General features: G+C 37.3%; 1 protein-coding gene across 1 annotated transcript; it reads right to left on the reverse strand.

The window, feature by feature from the left end:
* Positions 1–252: 252 nt before the first annotated feature.
* On the reverse strand, positions 253–4,214 carry LOC113507508 (piggyBac transposable element-derived protein 4-like). Its single transcript, XM_026890361.1, has one exon. The coding sequence runs from the start codon at positions 2,099–2,101 to the stop codon at positions 383–385; it is 1,719 nt and encodes a 572-aa protein (XP_026746162.1). The 5' UTR covers positions 2,102–4,214; the 3' UTR covers positions 253–382.
* Positions 4,215–17,427: the final 13,213 nt, after the last annotated feature.

Raw genomic sequence — 17,427 nt, forward strand, 5'->3', positions numbered from 1 at the left:
ACGTTGGCTGCCATGGGGGGTCAAAATGACCGGCACTTGGTAGAAGCGTTGGGGCCATGGGGGGCTTAAATGACCGGCACAACTAAGGTGAACTTGAACAGCTTTTGCTCGCCGACGGCCATGCGCGTAACGCAAAATACCATTACAAGTGGCCGGCGCGGCCCCAATGATCACTTTAGACAACTTGGCCTCAAAATATTTTTATATTTTTTTGGTTGTATGAATGTTTTTGTAGTGATACAAACAAAATTATGATGTAAATTAAAGACAGTATACTTTTTAAAATATTTTTATTATTACAAATCACAAACTAGTGTTATTTAGAGACACATTATTTTGTGTTGAGATCAAAGTAATTTAAAATTAAAAAACAAACAGAAAATTAATGATTTTTATCAAAACACGATCTGCACAAATATGGCTTGTCTGGGCAAACTGAACAAAATGTCGTAACCTTTTTGGTTTTGTTTTTGGCAATTTTTCTTCCATGCGTTTGTGAATTATTCTTGTAACAACCTACACAAAATTTTCTTGTCTTCGCAGCCTTCCCGTCTGCTTTTACAAGAGAATGTTTTATTCTCTTTGGCCTACATGGAATGTTACTCGTTGCTCCATAACGTGGGTTTGTGTCAATCATTTGTTGTGACAGTTTTCGTCTAAATTCAATAATGGGTATCTTCTTTTTTGTGGTAGCTTCATATAAAACCCGAGCATTTACTACAGCTGTATTTAGAAGCAGTTCTAAGGCCAACTTTTTGTACCACTTGATAGACTTTCGAAGCGGAGAAGAATACGCTGTCATTTGATCCGAGAGGTCTACTGCTGCCTTAGCTTTATTATAATCCATAATTATCTTTGGCTTAATCACCTCTATTCCTCTCTTATTTTTAGTTTTTCTAAATCCTATAGAGTGTTTAGTTGACAGTAGACAAACGTCACGTTTGTCCTTCCATTTCATAACTGTAATTCCCTTACTGTTTTCTTTGGCTGCAAACTCACCAGGGTTTAATTTGGCTTCCATCACCTGTTTCGGCAAGTACTTTCTGTTTCTGCGTAATGTACCAATAAGATGTGTCTCATTGTCAATTAACTTTTCTGCTAAATCCAAACTTGTGTACCAATTGTCTACAAATACAGAATGGCCCTTTCCTAGTAAACCCACACACAGCCTGAGCACCACATTTGTCGGTGTAGAAAAAGCAGAATCGAGCTGTTTTCCAGAATAAACCTCAATTTTCCAAGTGTATCCGGGAACAGTACATAATTTAAATAGTTTTATACCATATTTATGGCGTTTTTGCTTATTATATTGTCTGAAGATTACTCTACCACGAAATGGAATCATGCTCTCATCCACACAAAGAAATTCACCAGGTGTATAGTGGTAAGCAAAATTAGCATTCAAGGTACTTAGAAGATTGCTTATTTTCCATAAACGATCATTTTCACGAGCCTCCTCGTTATTAGAAAAATGCAACATCCTCAGTAATATTTCAAACCTGTTGCGGCTCATAATATTTTTAGCGAACGGTTGTGCGTACATTGGGTTATTAGACCAATATAGTGCTAGTTTTGGTAATTTTACCAAACCCATCCAAATTATAAGACCGAAAAACTTCTTGATTTCAGTTTTATCAGTGTTCTTCCACAAGTGTAGTCTGGATTGGCGCGATAATCGACTTTTAGATAAAACTTGCGCGGCAAAAATATTGGTCTGTCTAGCTATATCTTCTAACAGAGCCTCTGGTACCATCAAATTATAAAAATCAGCTGGTTGACCGCCAGCTAAAGCGTGTCGCAAATGCATCGGCTTCAAAACAGAAATTTCAGTGTAAGGTATTATATTAGGTTGTTTACCTTGTGGTTCGTGCCATTCCGTATTTGGAGTGTAACCAGACTCTGACGGTGAGGGTACAAGGGTTTCTTCGTCTTCAGTATCAGATGGTACTATGCAGCGCTTCCTTGCACGGCGATTTGGAAACCGAATAAACTCTTCATAATCACTTGAATGACTCTCCGTCTCACGAAATTGGGATTCAATATGTTCTATTTCACGAAAATCATCTAAAGTTAGATCCAATTCGTCAAACAACATGTTCATCTATAGCTTTGATATAAAATAATAACAATAAACTAGAATATTAGGTGACCATTTAGCGCGCGCTCCGATCTATGTCAAATAAAACTGTGCACTGAGTTGTTTACTTACCTACAATTTCAAAAACAATAATTATTCGCACAGGACGCGGAAGAAATGTCATGCGGGGCAGTGGGGAAGGGACGCAGCATGCACTATCCTAATATTTCTTTATTCGTCACTCATCAGTAGCGCGCTCGCTCGGGCGCAGGATGGACGTTTTGGCGGGAATTTTTACGCGATTAACAAGGATGACCGGCGATTTGACCGGCGTGGCTCCAATGAAAAAAATATTACATTTGCGCCGCGCCGGGTGTCAATGACCGGCGGACTAAAAACAGCACATAATAAACAAAAAAATATATAAAAACATATATTATATATAGAAATCTTTTAAATGAGTCGTTTCACGTCATTTAAACGACTGATGAAAAACGCAAATATATTCGGATTTCCATATGGCAGTCAACGTGTTAAGTAAACTAAAATAACAAAGCAGCACATTACTGCTGTTTTTTCGCAAAGGGTTCGGTGACGTTAGACCGAACATGTTCCGGGGCGGCAAAGATGATGATGAACTAAGATGTTGAGAAAATTATGATTGATATTTTAAAATTAAAACAAAATGATGCTGTAAACAAATCATTTTTCAAGTAAACAATGTACTTAATGCCCATTAGTTCTATATAGGTATTGGTGAACACGCTTTGTTTTGTTTTTTAACCACATTCACTTCAGTATGCACACTAGGCTGACGTTTACGCATGTTATGTGGACACGCACTAGCGCTCGGGACACAAATTCGTTGTAGCGCGATGTCCGATGGAGGCACGAACACGCGTTGCATGCGACATCGTTGCCACCTCAACAGCAGCACGCCGTCACCGCCACAGCCACCAGGGAGTAGCTGATGGATGTCATGAGAGGACACAGTGTAATCTAGTTCTAAATCAATGTTTCTCGTCTGTTTAATGCGTTGATACAGTCTCTGTAGATCCTCATCTATTGTTTCATCGTAGGTGTCGTTCTGGTTGTTGACAGTCGAAGAGGCTGGTATGGTCACGTTGATGATGTTGTTTATCTGATTAATGTTAGGTAAATTGATGTTTGGGCTTATAGTAACTCTATTGTAAAAAAATGTGTAAGAGTGAAGGGTAAAGTCATGACCCTTTATCATAGAAGCCTTGTTCTAGATGTATTATTCCTGCTCCATTGATCAGTTCGACAACATCTTCTCCGCAAATGATTTTTACAGTATAGTTGTTGCAGCCATAAAATAGGTATTCAGAAGGATTGTGCAATGTAATCCATTTGTTAGAACATGAGTTCTTTTCTACTTTACATTGGTTTGTTTCGTGATCTAGTTTGCAGAAATTGTTGTCACTGCTTAGATGGTAAGTAGGGTTCCTCAGAAGACATATGTAGGTATCTTCTTCTGTTATACAAGTCGAGAGGTCAGCAGCGCTCATCGTTACATAAGTGTCTTTCTTGAGATTTATTCCAAAAAAAGCGGAAGTTTTTTGCTGTGTAATTGTTACTAACTTGTTTGGGAATAGGAATGACATGGTATAGTTTGTATCGATATCTACTGATAAGTGGCAAGGTTATTTCAAATATCAAGTATTCCTTAGTCATTGTGGCCTTTATGTGTAATAAGTGGTACAGCTTGGATAAATCAGTCTTTTCAACTGGTAATGTTAGATCGTCAGACAATTGACCGGCAATATTACGTTAAGTTCTTGTTTCAACTGTTCCGGTGTTAGTAAGTGAATGTTAAACTGACCGTGGCGAATGTTAGTAACTGTGTTCAATAAAATATCTTGAGTTCTTCTTAAGGTTTGTAGAAGGGTACTCGCTGTTAGCGCTGTTACAAGTTGATTTTGCACTAAACTCATGTTGGGCACTACAATTTTCAGTTCATTAGCCATGTTTTCCAATCTGTTTATATGCTTACTAGCTGTTGCTCGCGATTTCGTCTGTGTAGTAAGAAGATATAAGATAGGAGTTATTTAACGGAAGCCCTAGAAGATGAATATTTTTTCCTGTTTTTTCCACATTTTACATTGTATATTCGCTCCTATTAGTCGCAGCGTGATGGTATATAGCCTAAAACCTTTCTCGATGAATGGTCCATTCAACATAAAAGATTTTTTCAATTTGAACCAATAGTTCCTGAGATTAGCGCGTTCAAACAAACAAACCAACTCTTCAGCTTTATACAGGGTGTAAGGAACACCGTACCACCAAATTCGCATAATGACTTTAAAATAACGTGTTAATTAATATTAAAGAAGTCGCTACCGTCGGAGATTAATATTTATAGATTTAGTCATTTTTGAGCACGCAATGAATTGGTTACCGCGCGATCCTTACGCTCAGTACGTACTTACACGAACTGTAATGTGGTAGGAGGGCGACACTCGGCGACACGATCGAAACATTCGAAACGCGCGCGCATTTTATAAAAATGTTGTGATGTAACGAAAAACAATCACAAAAAAATACCAATCAATTTACACTATTCTGACTTCAATCTGTGTCTTGTGTATTATTAAATCAAACCTATTCTTACCTTAATCTCGCTCACTTCTAACCAGATAAGGTTCGAAAATTTCGAAATGTCCGCCATCTACGTGCACACAAATTTTGGCGCGGCGAAAAATCTGCTGCTGAACCCGGGGCAAAAAGTACCGCGTCCAGTAAATGTTCATCGCGAGACTTGCATTGCCACGTGCTTCGCCATAACACATTAGCATGTTGCCATTCTCCCGGGCGGTAAAATAACCTATCGAGCTACTAGGATCGTAATTTAAATAATACACACACAACACACACACTTATATCACTTAACACAATAAAATTGTCTGCCTACACGATAATTAGTCCGCGAATTACCCGATTGCACATGCACATTCGATTAGCGTAAGGAACAAACTGAGTAAAAATAGGTACTATTTTGAAAAAAGCCGAACTTTCGGTTTTACCTTTGAGTAGTGTTGGACCTAGGCACCTATGATTCTTTATCGATAAATTACATGAGGTCGAAGTGAATATCGTAAAATTATTCTTGACAATAAAGTACTTTACTTAAACCTTTAAAATTGATTAATCACAAAATGTACTTTTGTGTAAGAACATAATTGTTTTATGTGACTGGAATAATTATTCAGCAGTTCGTAGGAAAAAAAATGATAAAAATTTTTAGGCAGGAATTTCATTAGTAGATGATGGATATTAGTAACAAAACAGAGTTTAATTTTAGAAAAAATAAATTATTGTTTATAACAACATGTTTTAGAACTACAGAATTCTAAACAATAACAAACTGTTAATAATAAAAGGTTTTAATAAATTTCGTAGTACGATAAGTTGATAAACGCTGAGAAGGTGATTTTCTATTTTATAACATGGAACCCGTGTAACAAAAATCGATGTACTATTTTATCCAGTGTCACAGGTACGTCACTCGCCGATACCGCTGTAGGTGTCGGCGACGCGCTGGCGGTGTCGACAACGGCGGCTAGCGGTGCCTACAAAGCGCGCGGCTTTTTTTAAAGGAATAGTAGGCAGGATTACGAATAATGCGTGCGAGTGCGCGCGCAATAGTTGCGCTATCTCTTACGCTTGTCGCTCATGAGTATTGGTTCGGTTTTGACGTCACTTTCGGTTAGATTTGCAAGAGAGCGATGACCGACGAGTACCTTTACGAATCAGCTGATCGGGAGCAGTTTTTAGTGTTTCATTTACATTGCCTTTTTTTGTGAAAACGGCTTAATAATGATTTTGTTTATGAAAATATTATTGAAATACGTAGGAAAAATGATTTTATGACACATAAAATTAAAAAAACGCGAAAGAAAACTGCAATTTTCATGAAAAGACCGATGAAAAATTCCAACGCAGTGGGGTCTGGAATCATGTCTAGAACTCAGGTCCCACGGAAAAGTCACGGTGTTCCTTACACCCTGTATATTAGTACATATAAGTTCTATTGCTTTATGATGTTTTGAAACGAATTTCTCTATTCTCTGTAGTAAATTATACTCGGACTCGACGGTAGACGTTTTATTCCTCCATAATTTTGCTAAATGTTGTTGATTTTGTTTTAGAAGCGTTATGTCTTTAGTGTATTGTTCTGCGAAATGTTCGTCCAGTACGCGGAACAAATAATTTGCAAATAATTAGCCTATTCCATTGATAAGGCCACGACGCTGTCTGGAGTGTAAGTTAAATTGTTGTGTCATCAGTATCGTATTATAGTTACACAGTTCCTCGAACTCGTGCTGAAGCTGTGGTACTAACATGTTACAAACATTGCTATCAATGGAAGTGCAAATTGTATTTAAATGTGTAAATAACTTCTTTGATGCTGTGGTCCCTTCCCAGTAGGGAGACATATTGTAATAGACCACTAAGGTCCATTTATCCCTTATCAAGTTCATATCGGCAATAGAATCGAAATATAACGACTGATTGTTTCTTCATTTTGTAAAGTTGTAAATTCCATATGCATTTGTAATTAATGACAGAAAGAACGTGAATGCCATAATAATAGAGACAAAATTCACTCGACACGAACTTAGTGTTATTTGTCGCTTGTTTCTCGTAACTTGATTATCTGTTTGTTGTTCATTTGACTCCGTTTGCTCATCAGCTGTTTATAATTGGCAGTTTTATAATTCCGTTTTTTGTTTTGAGTGACACAACCCTGACAAGTCCGTCTTTTCCGGGATGTAATTGAACTACTCTACCCATAGCCAATTTTCCAGCTGGTATGTTATCTTCTTGAATTACTACTATATCTCCTATGTTAAAATTAAATCGTCGCTGTTTTAACCACTTGGTTCTTGATGTTAGTTGGCTCAAATATTCTGACTTCCATCTTCTCCAAGTATCTTTTGTTAATTTTCGGACTAAGTGCCATCTTGTTCTGGCGTCATCCTCTGTTTCAATGACAATTAATCCTGATCTGCCAGTTAAAAAGTGTGCCGGCGTTAAGATATCAAGATCTTCCATATTTTAAGTAATAGGGCACAGAGGCCTTGAATTCAGGCATGCTTCGAGCTGCGCTAATATTAGTTGAAAACTCTTCGTACGTGAGCTTCTGTTCTCCAATTACTCGTTTAAAATGGAATTTGAGGCTTCGTACCACCCTTTCCCACAGACCTCCAGCACTCGGCCATGATGGGGCGTTAAAATGCCACTCTATTTGTAATTCAGTTATATCGGATAACAGACCATCGCTGAAAACTTGTTGTAATTGTTGATATTCTTGTTCCAGCATGTTATTTGCTCCCACGAAATTCGTTCCTTGATCGCTATAAATATGTATAATAAGCTCCACGTCGATCAAACATTCTCCTCAACGCAGCTAAGAAGGCAGAACTTGTTAAGTCTGAAACCAACTCCAAGTACGGCTTTGGTGATCATACAAATGAAGACTGCCACATAGCCCTTTGTATTTTTAACTCCGCGACCTTTGTTTGTTTTGATTTCTACAAATCCAGTGTAGTCCACTCCTGTGTGGTAGAAAGGAAGGGCAGGATTGATTCTCTGTTTAGGAAGATCTCCCATCAGTTGACCTTGCCTTCTTGTTTCTTGTTTTCGGCAGGTTACACATTAGGGTGGGTCACATCAGTATGGAGAAAAAAAAATGTTAGTTTTTTTCAGGCACAGTGCTAAAAAGGTGCCAAATCATAATTGTAAACAGATTATGAAATTTGATGGTATTCGGAATTAATCTTCTGCCTCCGGTTTCACGTAGAAATTCAAGAAAATGTGGTTTGTAAGGTCCTAATGATATGGTAAAAATAGTTATACTGATCAACGCTTTTTATAAATAAAAGTTTTAAATCAATAGTAATTGTGTTTAGTAATGGTGAATTAACGTGTATAAAATCAAAAATAATCATAAATAAATGCGGACAAAATCACATACATTGTTCTGAACCCAAAGTAAGTTGCTGAAGCACTTGTGTTATGAAATTCAGACACAACGAAGGTACCACAAACACCCTGACCCGAGACAATGTAGAAATGTTAATTTTTACATTGACCCGACCGGGGATCGAACCCAGGACCTCAGAGCTAGCGACACCTTGAAACCGGTGCGTACGCCACTCGACCACGGAGGTCGTCAAAACATCATAACACATACGGTCATAATCGAAGCTTAATTAGGGGCAAAAATCCTTTTTGCTGTCGAATTTCGGCATTGATTTTCTCGAATCTATCTGCTGTTCTATTACATAACGTAGCTATTGCTTGTGTGTGACAAGGGAGGCGTAATAAATTTAATTCGCCTTCTCCTTTTTGTGCAACAAATAATCGCAGATTTTCGTCGATTACAGACTTGGCGGTTCAGTGATATTTTCTTGACAATCTAAAAGGTCATAATACGTTGACGCATTAAAGTTCACCTCTGGCAACTGAAACAGACGCAATCTTTTAGGCTTTCCTGATCTAGCTTTCAAAATTCGACGAGCAGCTAATTCACGTATGTGCGGCTGGAAATCAGTCAACATTGCGAGTATAAGTTTTCTGGGTGTGCGAAATAAGCATTTCTTTGAATAACTGGGTCAACAATATTTTCCAAAGTTGTCGGTAAATATCTGGTGAGCTCGATGAGCTTAAACAAGAGTCGAGGTCCATCTTTACAGCTAGGGTGCGTTTTTATAGCAAAACATACTGGAGCGTAAACTCTGACAATGTATGTATGTTGCCAGAGTGATGAGATTTTCAGAAGGAGTTTCCACTGAAACATACAAACGGAGAATCCTGTTGGCACGAGTTAGCCATCGGGCGTGGGACATTTTGCCTAGTGATTTGTTCGCTTAATCGTTAGGAAAGGTGCCTGAAGAAACTGCTTGAACTATTTTGTACAAGTATTTTTGGTCTGTGCTAATGTCTTTAGCGGAAAGTTCTGGTAAATCCGCAGGTATAGATTGACAATGGACTATAGGTCGTTTTTCACAATTATCAAGCTCTTTACCAATGCTTCTTGAAAATGTCCGTGGTACAGACGGAGTGCCATCGATGTGTTCAAACAAGTATTTAAATGGGAGTTCATTCATATGCAAAAGGTAAATAATCCACTTCAATGGTCAATCCAGTCTTTTTTCTAACATCCGTATAATACCGCCGTACTTACCAACATTTACGTTGGTGCCGTCACATCCGGTTGCAACCAAACCATCCATCGATATATCCTTATTCATGAAAAAGTTAAACATTTCTTGTTCTATACACTTTGCAGTGCCTGAAGCAGGTGTAATGTAACCTAAAAGCTTCGAGTCAAGTTCTTTAATCAAAGAAATATGTTCTACAAGTATGCGTCGCCTATACCTTTTTCCGTCTTTCTCAGATATAGTCGAGATTTGGTCTTTTCTTCCATGCCGGTACTAGTGACACATTTTGTTGTGTAGTTATGATTTCTCTAGTTTTTTTACTTTGTCGGCGCAGCTTATTTTTGTCTATTACTTGTGAAGTCGATGCATGCAGAACTACAGATGCGATAGTTGCTCCTGCTCTGTCTGACACACCAAACCTATCGCACGTTTTTTAAAGTAACGCATAGTCTACTTCAGTTTTGATGCTCGTACTCTCGGAATGAATACTTGAAGCTCGCGACTGAATTTGAATAGATTCCTCGCAATTCGACTAGGTGCATTCCGATGCACAAGAGCTACTCAAATATTCCGTACATACTTTGGTTGCTTGCAGATTTTTCTCGTAATAGCTTTCTTTTTAGTGATCTTGTAATCTGTTTAGTTATACGAACGTCAATGCCACGTATCACCATTTGCCTAGCTGTTCGTTGATCTGTTATGAAGTTGTGTTCTCTTAGACGTACTTTTTTGTTTTTAGGACAAGCACATTGAAGTAAATCTCTACACTTGCAAGCCGCAATATCAAATAGCGCTTAACTTCCAAGACGAAATTCCTTCATCTTGTTTTCGGGTATTTTTGGGTGAGATTTAAGTAAAGTTTTGCACTTTAAATGATATGTTTGTAACATTACCTTTATAGGTTTTGGTTCTGCAGTAGGAATAGAAGATCTCACCCATATTTCTATCAATTTTGGAACTACGATGGCTTCGATTTCTTTATACGTTGGCTCCTTTTTAGTTTCCCTCTCATGTTTTAACTTGTGTCTGGTCCACTCATAAAACTTCATCACATCTTCATAGCTTGGCAAAATGTTGTCTCTTAAATCACATAGATCACCAAACAAGGGACACTTCCAACTATTTCGCGTACGTTCCATTCTTACAATAATGGGCAAAAAAATTACTGCACTCTAGAACACAACGTGCGAGACTGTTGCTTCACAGGTCAATCAACCGCCACTTGTAACTAAACCTCCTTACCCGTGACCTTGAATTAAGCCAAGCAAACGTGTTCCTTTATTTGTAGTGATTAAAAACTATACGTATAGTACGAAACCGGACATCGATAGCTTGAAAAAAGTGTCGAAAAAATCTATGCATCATTTAGTAGAGGAACATAGTCAATTTTAGAGGTTTCTAATGTGTTTAATATTTTTTTACGCTTTCATTGCAAACGCTGGCTTAACCGCACGAGATACATCAAAATAATGTTCCACAATATTGTTCACTAAAGAGATCTACAAGAAAGTCCGCAAGGGCATATCTCTATCTTTTAAGGTTCGCTCACAATAGCCACTTCTTTTGTAACAATTTTATTTTGCACTTTCATTGCTAACTCTTTCTTAACACCAAGAGCTAAACCAAAGTAGTATTCTTCAATATTGTACAGCATAAAAATATCTTCAAAAAAGTCTCAGACATCACATGTCTATCTTTTAAGGTTCACTCACCATAACCATTATTTTGGCTATTAATTTTATTCCAAAACAAAACATTTTTTCGAAGCTGTTTTTGTTGAGACACTTACTTTGAGACTTTACTTTGGTACTTATCCTTATCAAAATATATACGACTACTGTGACAAGTATTCAATTTTTCTTTTAAATGCTTATTCCAAAGTTGTTTCATAAAGATGGTATGAATGCTTATCAAAATAAAAAAAACGTTAAAGAAATTCTGTAGCGTATATTAGCTAGCAAAGCTCCCGTGCGAAGCCGGGGCGGGTCGCTAGTTTGGTAATATAAGCTAAAGTATAGACGTTATTTGTTTGTATAAATGTCTTAAATAGAAAAGTCACGACATTACTTGTACGAACAAGGGAACAGTACGAGAAGTCCTGCGCCCACGCTGCCCTACAGTAATTTACGTATTTTCTCTGTTTTTCCCATGTCTACTCAGTTTTTTATTATTAAATCCTTTATTGGTATTAAACAAAAAAAAAAACATATATTTTATAAACCCACCAAACTGTTATGACAGTTTGACGGCGGGAAAAGCGCTCATTATAACATTTTATAAACTATTTAAAATGACCTCGGAACATACCAGGACTTACAAATAAACATAAAAGCAAATCAAAATACAAACTAAATGGAAATTAACTTAAACTAAGAACATCAAGCTGCCTACATGCATTAACTAACATTTTTGGAAAATTCTAAGTTTAATATTTTGAACAGTTTCTTTTTGAGGAAATGTGTGCATAATTATGTGTCCATTTGCCTCAACCAGTCGTTATCATTGTACAATACTAGGATCAAATACTTGTTGGTTCTTGCGCCTAGATTTTTTTTCTGGGTGGACAGACTAACTTATTTTCTCTTATACGCCTTGTATAGTATTTATTTACTATTTTGACGTGACAACGTCTTATAATTCGATGGAGCCGGCTGCACTCACGAAAAAACATGACTCATGCAGCGTTACCTCGCTCTGAGGCGTTCTATATAAGGCTTGAAGTGCAAGCTAGAGGACGGGTCGGGCGACAAAGAGGCACAATCGGCCGCGTTCGGCAGCGTTCGACAAGTAGTTGGTCAAGTATGAAGTGCAGTGAAATGTGAGTGTAGTGTCAATTATTTATAATGACGGTGTCACGTTCAACTATCGTCAGTAAGCCGAATTTACAGACAACCGATTTTTTTACTTTAAATTGGTCCTTATAAAACTGGTCAAGGATCAGCAAGTATTTGACCCGTTCATGAACACGTAGTATTTTAAGGGCAACATACAGTCTATCATAGTTTTGTTTACATTGATATCGAAATTTAGGTGGTACGAGATATTTCAAAAACCGGGTTTGCAGGGATTTAATGTCATCTAAATAAGATTTAAAAGTGCGGCCATATATATTTAAACCGTAACCTATCAACGACTCGACTAGAGCAAAGTCAACAACCCGTAGTGTTTTTCTAATTAGTGGCGCTTCTAGTGCGTAGAACTTACTCAGAACTGTTCCGAGCTTCGTGGACACCGTGTCAACATGCGTCCGCCAGTTAGCGTTACTATCCACCGAAAGAACGAGGTACTTAGCCCTGTATATTTATGTCCGATCTATTTGTACTCTTCGCTGCTCGGTTGTAAGGTGAATGTATGTGCATTATTTTGGTTTTGTTATCATTCAAGATGGTTCCATTATCATGCGCCCATTTGGTGTTGTTATTGAAATCATCTTGAGTGCTAGTTCTGGCTTACTCATCCCATAACATACAGTTACTCATAATATAAGTATTTTTTACTACGTTTGTGACGCTGTTTACGTTCATTATATAGCCAACCGGGCCAAATACGGATCCGGTCGGCACACCCAACTCAACTCCCTCTTCCCGTCCTTTGGCCCCCGCTATGCTAGTCTGAATGGTCCTATCACTTGAATATGTACGGAACCACTTATTAGTGGGTCCCCTAATTCCACAATCATCCATCGCTTGGAGCAGCACTTCATGGTCCAATGTATCGAATGCCTTTCTGAAGTCTATAAATAACGCTAGGCCCTTATCCAGCCTGTCATTTATAAACTCAGAAAACCCGACAACGCCGTTGCAGTACTACGGCCTCGCTCTAAACCGTATTGAGTATCTGATATCAGCTTGTGCTGCTCCAGAAGCTCGCTGACCTGACCTACTATAATTTTTTTCTACGATCTTATTGAGCACTGATAGAACGGCAATTGGTCTGTAGTCGGAGTAATCGGTATGGTCACCCTGCCTAAATATAGATCTTATTGATGCTTTCTTGAGCAGGCTAGGGTATTGCCCCCTGGACAGACACATATTGACGAAGTGTGCAAGAACAGGTGCAATCAGCTTTTTTATTGATTTTATATCAATCGCTATTTTCTATCGATATTTTAATACAATCTATACCTGGCGCCTTCTCGCTACTGAGATTATCGATAACTTTGGCTACTGTGTCACTGCCTATTGGCTTGAACCTAAATGTTAAATTACTCGACTTATTATATTGAGATCTTTCAGGAACTTTATGTTACAATTATACTTAATATTAACAATTTCTCGAGTAAAAGTATCTGCAAACTTATTAAATATATTATACTAGCTGTTTCCCGCGAATCCGTCCGTGTGGACTTCAGCTGTGATCGGTGGTCCCCGTTTTCATGTGAATGCCAAGATAAAATGTTGCCTTGACCCCAAATTACACCCCTTAAATTAACACTGCCATTTGTGCCGTGCTGCCGCTGTGGACATATTTCATTACTTTTAACAAATAATGTTTATAAAAAGAGTTTTATGTTAGTTTTGACCTACCATTAGCCCCCATTACAACCCTTTTTTTTCATATAAATAGTAACTTAAGTCCTTAATCAGATTATTTGTATACCAAATTTCTATACAGTCGGTTCAGTAGTATTGATGTAAAAGTGAGAAAGACGAACAGAAATACTTTCGAATTTATAATATTAGTACGGAAAGATTAACAGTTTATTGGCATATGCCAAGGTCAATCAAACAACTCAAAAAATCTATCGCCATCAACCGCAAGATATAATATAGTCCTCTCCGAAGTTTCGCCACATAATCGTACCTAGGTATCCACGACACCGCTTTCAATTTATTAACGAAAAATTAAAAAATATTTACATTAATGAATGAAGTCGACGAATATCTAGTATCTACACCTTGTTTTAATCAATGAATACAACAGACATGTTCTCATGAGCTCCAGCAGACGTTCAAATGCTACTATATTTATCAAAGCGACGGCACGCTGCAATTAGATTAGATTTAGACAAATAAATCACTATGCGAAACTAAATGACATTTGAACTATATTTTTGCAAAAAATCAACGTTAAAGATGGCGACAGTGGTTTGTTTGTCAGTACCATTGGAATTTAACGAAATTAATCCATAATCTTGCGGATATATTTTGTCGACTCAAAATTAATATTTTTTATGCTTTGTTATTCATATAAGGTTTTGATCGAAATTATTAATATTCATAATAATCTACTCCACAAATTATTTTAGTTGTAACTTCGAAATGTAATGACAATAACAACGGCATTCTGACAGTTGCTATGGTCACAATTTTTGTTTATTACTCGCTAAAACCGCCCGCCCGCTACATATCGAACCATTACGCCCTTTTACGTATTAAGGTCAAAAGTTTCCGGCCTGAACTATAAAATGGAGGAAAAATCTCAAACAACTTTTATTATTTTTCAATATAGTCCCCCTTAATTTCTCTCTCACTTTTCGCATCGCTTTATTGACATTTCAATTCCTTTAAAAAATAGTCTGAAGTTTTATCTTAAAAATCTGCCAAAACCGCGGGCGTCACCTCTTCATCCGTGTTATACTTTTTTCTAACTTATTCCTCGCAAGTCGGTTTTCAATTTGGAAAATAAATAATAATCGCTTGGGGCCAAGTCGGAACTTGGACAGGGTGGATGGTCGAGCTCAGTGAAACCTCATTCTTTGGCGGCAGCTTTGAAAACACCCGATGTGTGGACCGGCGCTTTGTCATGATGCAGCAATACTCCTCGCGACAGTTTCTCTCCATGTTCTTTTTTAATAGCATCTCGCAATTGATGTAGTAAGAAAGCGTAGTACTCACCCCATATGGTTGTGTTGCGTTCTTTAAAATCCGACAGTATACTTCCTTCGGAATCCCAAAATATTATGGCCACGATCTTTTTTTTTTATTCCTTTTTTAAACAAAGGATCATGATAAAGAACCATAGTTTCATCTCCTGTTACAATTGAATCGAAAACATCTTTACGTCGGCCTTCACACAGGGATAAAAATTGAGCACAGCACTTTACACGTTCTTGCTTCTGAACAGCGGAAATAAGTTTTGGGATCCACCTTGCACTGACCTTATTCATACCCAAATGCTCATGTAGGATTCTAAGCACAATTGTTTTCGAAAGTCCCGTCATAGCTGCTAATTTTTTTTGTCTTCAACCGCCTGTCTTTCAGTACTGCCTCTTCGACAAATTAAATGTTTTCATCAGTAATGGCCTCGGATGGGCGTCCTGGGCGGGCTTCATCTTCAATTGATTGTCTTCCTGAACGAAACTGTTTCGCCTATTATTTAATGGTGGAATATGACGGGGAGGATTATCCGTATACAGCATCTAAACGTTATTTGATTTCGGCCGGTGTCTTTCCCTCTTTAGTCAAAAATTTAATCACGGCTCGGTACTCAATCTTATCCATTTCGAATTTTCTGTCGACTTTCTAACTTTAAAATGTTATAACTTTGTATATAAATGAAATATACTAATACTTTTAATAAAATTGTGGGTATGACGATAAAAGTCTAGTTATTCAATGTCAAGCTAGTTTGATATCTTTGATTAATCCAATGCGGGTAGATCGAAAACTTTTGGACCTTTCTGAGTACAACCCTTTTTCCACTTGAGAAGTAGCCTATGTTCTTTCTCAGGCTCTAGACAATCAATTACCAAATTTCATTGCAATCGGTTCAGTAGTGTTGACGTGAAAGCGAGACAGACAGACAGAGACACTTTCGCATTTATAATATAAAGTACGGACATTGTATCAATATAATATGTAATTATACCATCTATACTAGCTTTCCTTTTACCTCACCAGTTATTTTTTTTTTCCAATTTTTTTAGGATCTCCATTGCACTTTTTAATTTCTTCCTGTTTATATTTTTTTTTTTCCTACTATTTTTATATCTCGTGTATTCTAATCTCTTAGTATTATTTTTAGAATCTGCTTTCCATTCCCTAAATAGGTGATCTCTTCTCTTTAAGATATTTTTCAAAACTTCTGCTACCCATGGTTGTGGCACTCGTTTTTTGGTATTTGGCAGTACAATATTGCTATCATTATAAATCTTATAAAAAAAATCGTATCTATAATCTATCATATAATTTTATATTCAACAATTGCGACCAGTTATAATCACATAAATTCTTATAAACTAACTTATTGTTAATTACCTACATACCGACAGTCCATACCCGTATCGTACACATTTTGCACACTTTCCAATTGAATTTCGACTCCAATCATATGATCGGATATAAAACATTCAATCACGAACTAAGCGCACTCCCGCAGCGTTCTCACTCGCACCCACACGTGGTCAATGCAAGCTGTCTCTTTTTCAGCCGCGACGATCGCCTCGCGTGCGACCTCGGTATCCGGCATAACACACATTAGGCCCAGTTTACACAAACAAACTTTATATTTAGTCGCGTAGCTCCTGTCATTCATTCCTAGTAAGTTAATGATGATAATGCTTTCGTTTCTCGCTATTTTTTGTATTAATATTTATGTTTCCGAAATAAATTGCATTTTGTTTGTCTTAGGCGGTCTGTGCACAGTAATAATATTTAAGCACGCATTTTTCATATTTAATGTACCATGCAAGACTTAGCCGCACATTTTTTGTGGAAAACTGCTTCACATGTCCACTTTACAATTTCACTTTCTTATTTCGTCCTTCGCCGCAGCCACAAACTTATTACATTTTTACACTGCATCATTATAATTTTTAAACTTTTGCAATAACAAGTACGAACAGTTTAATTCCGGGAAATATCCCGATTTAATCCCGAGAATCACACGATTCGCAGCCGACGATGAGAGCTAAAATAGTTCTAGAAACGTAAAGATTGCGAATTACTTTTATAGGTCGGTGATAACTGCGGTTTTCGATGGGTCCGTTGATAGCTGCGTTTGCCTTAATACGTTTACCAGGGAAATACTTAATTTGGCATCGTTTCATTTTCTTAATTCGTTTTGCATTAGGCTATAGAGAAATAGGTACGTAATTTTTTTCAGTAGGAAATGTTTCGAAACTTTGGAAACTGAGCTTATGAATGACTTCCACAATAATGTAATTTCTTGTTCTATCTTTTCTTGAAAATATGGGAATGGGTAAATACAATTTTATTTCCG

Source organism: Trichoplusia ni, unplaced genomic scaffold (genome assembly GCF_003590095.1).
Source record: "Trichoplusia ni isolate ovarian cell line Hi5 unplaced genomic scaffold, tn1 tig00002274, whole genome shotgun sequence".
Taxonomy (NCBI): Eukaryota; Metazoa; Arthropoda; class Insecta; order Lepidoptera; family Noctuidae; genus Trichoplusia; species Trichoplusia ni.